At 42.9% G+C, this 7,584-nt stretch overlaps 1 protein-coding gene across 1 annotated transcript; it reads right to left on the reverse strand.

Annotated features, from left to right (window-relative positions):
* Positions 1-2,951: 2,951 nt before the first annotated feature.
* On the reverse strand, positions 2,952-7,092 carry LOC125521966 (perakine reductase-like). Its single transcript, XM_048687033.1, has 7 exons — positions 6,932-7,092; positions 6,645-6,812; positions 5,835-6,038; positions 5,589-5,761; positions 4,659-4,755; positions 4,423-4,576; positions 2,952-3,360 (listed from the first exon to the last, which is right to left on the reverse strand). Exons 1-7 carry the CDS (start codon positions 6,980-6,982, stop codon positions 3,182-3,184), a joined length of 1,026 nt encoding a protein of 341 aa, XP_048542990.1. The 5' UTR covers positions 6,983-7,092; the 3' UTR covers positions 2,952-3,181.
* Between the last annotated feature and the right edge of the window lie 492 nt (positions 7,093-7,584).

Here is a 7,584-nt window from a genome sequence, read left to right on the forward strand (position 1 = left end):
AGATGATATGGGAGTCCCACTACACTGACCATGTACCTGGAGCAAAAGCATCTGGATCCTTTTGGTGGAAAGACATCTTGAAACTGCTACCAACATTTAAACAATTCTCTCACTGTAAGGCTGGCATTGGTGACACGATTAGGTTTTGGAAGGACCCTTGGCAGGATGTACAACTTCAAATGAAATACCCAGAACTTTTCTCCTTTGCCATTCAAATGGATATCACATTGCAGAAGGCGCTTCAAACTAATACCACTGAAGATATCTTTCACCGGCCTTTATCCTCCATTGCCCACCAACAGTACCTGGAGTTGCAAACTCTTCTACTCAGCCATGATTCTATGGAGCACAATGATACCTGGACATACAAATGGACGACCCCAAATTACTCATCTATCAAGATGTACAAGTGTTTGATGGGACCAACCAATACTCACTTCCTCTTCACGATCCTCTGGAAAGCATCAAATCTACTCAGGCACAAAATCTTCTTCTGGTTACTACTACATGACAGAGTTAACTCCAGGAATCTCTTGAAAAGAAAATCAATGGCCCTGAGATCTTATGACTGTACACTATGCAATGATAGGACGGAAGAAACATCTCACCACTTGTTTTGGGACTGCCCCGTGCACTGTTGGAACTTTATTATGCCTGCTAAGAGTAGAGGTATTTCAAGCTTTGATGAATTCTGTCTGGCCCCACGGTCCTCCCAAAGGAGTTTGGAGTTGACATCATTATTGCGGGATGTTCGAGCATTTGGTCCGTACGAAATGACAAGATTTTCAATCAGGCAGTTGCTCACCCGATGTGCTGGAAATATTACATGCGAGAAGGTATCAAGGTGCTCATGATTAGAGCCAAGGCCACCAAGGCAAATAAGATTCAGCTCTGGCTAGATAACAATTTGTAAATTTTACTATGTTTGAACCCTCTGGCATTGGCTAAGGCCTTCTGACATTTGTACTTGTATATATTTAATTTTTAATGAAAATATACCGTAGAACTATTGTTCTATGGTCAGGGGGTCAAAAAAAAAGACAATGGTTTGGGGTTCAAGGACCTATACTGTTTAACCTTCAATGCTTGCAAGGCAAGTCTGGAGGCTACTACAGATCTCTGAATCACTGTGTGCTTGAGTGTTACACAAAAAATATTTCCCGCTACTTGAAGTCCACCGACGACAAAATAGGCCCAAGGAAGATGGGGGAGACCCAAGGCCACTACTCGAAGTCCGGCAATTCCTAAACGGCGCCTTAAGCGCCCGTTTTAGTTATTTATGCATTCGGGCGCACACCCTCCCGCCGCACTGGGCCGGCCCATTCTTTCTTCTTTGTTGCTGTTTCTAAAACGCAAAAAACTGCTTGCGTGGGGCAAGATTCAAACTGGAGACCTCTATAGTACAAGTGCTCTGCCATAGCCAGTTTGCCACCTTAGTATTCGATATCTCTCACAGCCTTTTCACCCTTTTGTTTCTATATTCTTTCTTTTTTTTTCCTATGAACGATTTTGTTCAGTTTTTTCCCTTTTTTTCTTTTCTGCTAAGTGCATGAACCTTTTTTCAAATTCTTGAACTTTATTTCAAATCGGTGAACTTTTTTTTCAAAATCGATGAACCTTTTTTCAAATCGATGAACTATTTTCAAATCGGTGAACTTTTTTCCCCATTCGATGAACTTTTTTCAAACTCCCTGAACTTTTATCAAATTCGGTGAACTTTTTTTCAAAATCAATGAACGTTTTTTCAAATCGATGAACCATTATTTCAAAGATGATGAACTATTTTCAAATCGGTGAACTTTTTTCTAAATTCAATGAACTTTTTTCAAACTCCATGAACTTTTATCAAATTCGATGAACTTTTTTTCAAAATGGATGAACCATTTTTTAAATTGATGAACCATTTTTTCAAAGTCAATGAACTACTTTCAAATCGGTGAACTTTTTTCAAACTCGATGAAATTTTTCAAATTCGGTGAACTTATTTTCAATTTTGTGAACTTTTCTTCAAATATGATGAACCTATTCAAATTCATGAATTTATTGTAAATAGTTTGTAAAATTAAGTGATACAGTGCAGATGCAATTAATAGCGTGGCTGCGCGTTTTTATACTGTTGGCGCTTCAAGAATTCATTGAAGTTAAGTTGTTCTATTGGTTAGGCACACTCGTACGTTAATTTCACTGTGCAGCATTCGGAGTGGTCTTAGCAACCAGGCGCGTCGACCTTGTTGGGCCAGGCGCAGGTGGGCAGCGCGTGGGCGCCAGTACGCGTTACCAGCGCTAAAGGCGCGGCTTAGGGCATCTCCATTGCATAGACGCTTGGATAGACGCTTATGGATAAAAAATAAAAAGATTATTCTCTGGCGCTCGTGTAAGAGCCTTGACCTACAACGCTGAGATGCTTCGAGACGCTAGTTCACCTAGGCAAAACCAGCTACTCGTGAACTGTAGGCGCCCGCTGCCAAGTCTAACATCGGTGCCTTGGAGGCGCCAGGATTTTTTCTCTGCACAGACGAAACGGCCAGGATTTTGGTTCCTAGCGCCCATGATAAGCACCGCGTTGTACATGCCCTTAGGAGCTCCCTCGAAGTCCACCGGGGATACATGACACATCATCATCTTGGGCCGCAAGACATGGACTCTGCTACTCCTAACCGACTCGGGACCTGTAACTATGTCTCTTTATTTTGTAAGCGGGGCTGCACTGCATTCAAACCATCAGCCATTACGTTTAAGTACTTCATTTTCTGCAACGACACGCATAAGTCGGAGCTTGCCTGTTCGACGTCGTGGTGGGTCAGGAAGTTGTATGTGGACTCTGTCAGTAATCTCATTCAGTCATGCGTGGAAACATTACAGCAGTAGCAATTTTCAATGAATGATACTACCCAACAAACCTAATTTCACTCCTGATATGACAGCAAAAGAAAATGTGCAGCAGAAAAGAGTTTAACTTGAATTCGACACCTTTTATCTTTTATCATGTGTGGCAACTGACACATCCCACAAAATCAATGTCATCTGTTGTTTCAGGTACAATGTTTCCCTATTCTTGAGTATGGACAAGCTTGATTCTTTCACATTGCCCCCCTTGAATGTACGTGTCCAGCAAGGTGGAAACAAATTCAGCGTAACGCGGTAAGACGGTCCTGGATTTCCGAGTGAGGATGCAAAATGACTACTTTAGAGGTGGAGTGTTTGCAACCCTCCAAGAATAAGGCTCCAGGATTCCAATGATCCTGCACCCAGCCACCTCGCTAGCAGGGAAAGCAGCTGAGATTTCTTCCAGGTCTTCCTTGCTCAGCTTTACCTTTACAGCCTCGATGTTATCATCAAGGTTCTTCAGTTTTGTTGTTCCTAGATTCAAAGAACAGTTAGGCACTTACACATAAATTAAATGGACACAGCTGCTAAGTTTTGCCGTAATGAAAATGATTGCACTTCTGTAACCTCCATTTTGTTGAGAAAACTGCTTGTTTGAGTACAAGGGAAGGGAAGAAGCGTGTAGATTATTTTTCTATTCGAAGAAACACGATAACAACTAGAAAGTTAATATCCACTACGGGTTCCATGGCACCGCCTCCAAAAATTCCAAACTATTTATACCATAGATTTAAAACGAGATATCTACAAATTAAAGCTTATTTTGGGTCTATTTGTTTGAGTTGTGATGATATTTAGACCTATACATCTGTAGTGTAATTTTCATAAATTCATACATCGTATCTGTAAAACTGTGGCACCACCAATTTTAAGATCCTAGATCCGCCACTGATCCAACATACAAATATAAGTAAGGAGATGATGAAAATTCGGAGGTCAAGATGCTAAAACCTAATTGCAAAAATGAGCAGGGCATGTTCCTGAAACTGACATTATGACAACCAACAGGCAAGGCCCAACTGGTTAACTGTGCAAGACATTCCTCAAGATGACTCGCTCTTATAGTGCGTGGTGATATTGGCTGATGCTAGCTTTAGACTGGTTATGCTTAAGAAATGCATCGTTTAGATGAGAACAAATTTCATCAGTATTAAAGACAGAAATGAAACTATGCACTACGGCATATTCAGCTAATGCAATATCTTGCACTGTCCTGGAAAACATGCAAAAACTGTTAGGCATCATCGCGGTTTACGCTTAGAGCGCGGAAATTAGTGCAACAACGCGGCAAAGTACAATGCATCGGCTCGGCACCAATAGCTTCTAGGTACAAATTTTGTCACTTTTGTTCAATTTCAGAGAAGTCTTCCAGTTGATTCATTATCAGAAATATTTGTCATGCTTGAAAGGTTCAGATGTAGACTAGTTGCAAGACCCTGTTTTTATAGGATGGGTACAAGATCATATTAAGTTTGATAATAGGGAGTATTTGAGAGAAGAGCACTACTAATTCATAGCATATATTGAAAACGGTACCAGGGATTGGAACGACATCATCCCCTTGATGAAGAACCCAGGCAAGAGCAAGTTGAGCAGGTGTGCAGCCATACTTGGTGGACAACATTTCGAGTCGTGTATACAGAACTTTATTCTTCTCCAGGTTTTCTCCAGTATACCGAGGATGTTTGGACTGCAACGGGGTAGATGAGACAGTCACACAAATAACATCACCTCTCCGTGGAAGAAGATTATACTAGCCTAACTTTTCTTACCAGTAAACTCCCTGATGGTAAGCTCTCTACGGCTGCCCTGCCAGCAAAGAAACCACGGCCAAGTGGGCTGTATGGAACAACTCCGATGCCAAGCTCCCTGAATGCAAATACGTCACATGACAAAGGGAAGTCTGAAGACGCCACAAACAAAGTGTAAAATGGCTTGCAGGCCACCCCGGACATGAAGAGTAGGAAGAAATCCATGTCAATATGTCCCGTAACTTCCAAATCGAAAAAAAATGAGTCCAATGGGGGAGCGGCGACAAGGGTGAGATAACAGGATTTAACTCCTGACAGGATATGAAACCCTGGCCAGCAGGGATGCAGCAATGCAACCTTACCACTCAGTTCTCTATAAATCCCAAACAATGCCAAAAAAAAATATCCCTGAACTGCATTACTTGAAAGAATCTTTATATCATTTTCGCTTAATACTTATGGGTCCAACATGCAAAATATAATATGACAGAGACAGTGTCATGGTGTCATGCCATATGCAAACCAGAGTTTGTTGATTGAGCCAGATGGAGTGATTTTCATGTAATCAACCATGTAAGACATAACAGCGAACTCCTTTTTTTTTACTACTAAACTTAAAAAGTTGGTAGCAGTAGCTTACGTATATAAGCACTATTCGACCAGGGATCAGCTAAGCACAGCTGCCCAAGTGCGTAGATGCATAGCTTACTTAAATAATTACTTATTCACCTCAATTTTTCTGAATGATTTGGAATGATGTTGTCAGTGAATTTACTGTTGAATACAATACTAATAAAACATCCTTGGTTTGAGATCCAGTAAACCTAATTAAAACTCCGAGTATAAGTACTGATGAAAAAATGTATGAAAGGAATATGTACGCTGGGTTTTCTGGAATTAAAGTAGAAAAGACTGTTTGTAAAAAGTATATAGGACTGGGACTGGATGAACCTGCATAGTGGTATAATATCTTCCTCTATATCCCTGGTCCACAGTGACCACTCCATCTGCACTGCGGTGATCGGATGAACCGCGTGTGCCCGTCTAATGGTATCAGCACTAGCCTCAGACAAGCCAACATACTTGACTTTCCCTTCTTCAACCAACTTCTTCAGTTCCCCCATCTACACATGCCCAATGAAGAAGTCAGACAAGTTATGAAATTCAGAGCATGATTACTCGGTGGATGATACAGACAGTTTCCTCTATAGGCACTGACTGGTCGATGCGATGCTGGAAATATAGGTCGACGTAGTCCATGGCCAGGCGCTCGAGGCTTGCTTCGCAACATGTGCGCACGTACTCTGGAGTGCCCTTCACAAGCATGCCACCGGCGTCGAATCCTGCGATGCCACACTTGGTGGCCACTTGAACCCTTTCACGAGGCACTTGCCTCAGTGCCTGCTCAAGACATTTACACCACATCACTCATCAAGTTACAGAGAAGAAAGCAGCAATTTAACTTGTCAGTGCATTCTGACTTAATGCAATGTGTCTAGTGGCCGACCTTAGTGCAGACAACTGAAGATCAAGACCCCTCCAATGCTATGCTAAACACAAAACAAAAATACAATGAGATCTAAACACGCTCTAGCATCTCTACCTTTTGTTTTTGCCACTCTAAGTTTTGCCCATTTCTTATGCCACTCTAGCTCTTGACACTTCACTTTTGCCACTCTAAACTTTTGACAATACATCACAATTGCCATTTCGTGGCAAAAGCAAAATTTTGATACATTGTCAAGAGTTAAGAGTAGCAAAAGTGAAATGTCAAATTTTAGAGTGTCATAAGCAAAATGGACAAAAGCTGAAGTGGCCAAAACAAAAAAATTCCTCATATCTGACGGTCTCCAGAGGACGCGATGAACGGTGCGCGCGCGACCGATCCGGCGCTCAGATGGGTCGACCCACGCGGAGCACCGGCCATTTTCACCGCCCCTCAGCCGAACAAAGCACAAACACAGCATATTCGAGCTTGGAGAGGAAGAACAAGATGAGGATTTTGACCTTTCCGAGCAGGACCTCGTTGGTGTGTGGGCCATAAGCATCGGCGGTGTCGAAGAAGGTGACGCCGGCGTCGAAGGCGCGCCGTATGACGGCGACGCCAGCATCCTCCGGCACCGGATCGTTGTACACCCCGGTGAGGCCCATGCATCCGAACCCGATCTTGGACACCTACCTCGCAAATGGCACACGCCCAACTCATCATTCGATCCTGCAGTTTCATATTTCCCCGCAGATTTGCGAGCAGATTCGAGGGGGGTCGAAGGTGGGATTTCCAGTTGGTTTGTTACCTCGAGGCCCTGCGTGCCAAGCTTCACTCTGGCCATCTGGCTCTGCTCCATGGAGTAGCAACAAGGCACAGGAGGAAGAAGACTGGGAGGAGAGGACCTTGCCGGCTGACTTGGTACGGGTTGGCGCAAGTGTTTCTTCCCGGATTTGTTATTGCTTGTGGGTGGATGCCGCCCAAGACATCGTCTTCTACGTCAAATCAAAAAAGAAAAAAAAATCGTCTTCAGCAGAGATAAGTTCGTTTATTCCCCTCAATTATAAGGTTTGGGACAAATCACCCCCTAACATTTTAATTTTTAATTTTTTGCAAAAGAGACCCATATCTATTATAAAAGTTTTATAAAATATCCCCATCATAATAAAAATTACATCGATGTCCATGGACCACTTAAGAGCCACTACCATGGCCAGAACAAGTCGTCGATGTGTTGCCACTAGTTGCCTCCTGTAGCCAGCCTAGCCTTGTCATTGACAGACGAAACGTCTTCATGCAGGTGCCTCTAAGGACCGGCGTTCTGGAGCCCTGTCATCGTGGTTTAACCCTTAAATCAAATCCGAAGTGTCTAACATCATAAGTTGTCATCGCGAATGCGGAGTCAGAAACCCTAACCTCGTCGTCCCAAGAGATGGCACGAATGTACACCGAAGCTTTGTC

This window comes from Triticum urartu, chromosome 7, assembly GCF_003073215.2.
Source record: "Triticum urartu cultivar G1812 chromosome 7, Tu2.1, whole genome shotgun sequence".
Taxonomy (NCBI): Eukaryota; Viridiplantae; Streptophyta; class Magnoliopsida; order Poales; family Poaceae; genus Triticum; species Triticum urartu.

Coding starts and splice junctions, on each gene's coding strand:
- LOC125521966 (XM_048687033.1), bottom strand. CDS start 6,982: ATGGAGCAGAGCCAGATGGCCAGAGTGAAGCTTGGCACGCAGGGCCTC. Junction 6,813..6,931: donor TTGGCACGCAGGGCCTCGAG/GTAACAAACCAA, acceptor TTTGCGAGGTAG/GTGTCCAAGATCGGGTTCGG. Junction 3,361..4,422: donor TGATGTCGTTCCAATCCCTG/GTACCGTTTTCA, acceptor CTTTGAATCTAG/GAACAACAAAACTGAAGAAC.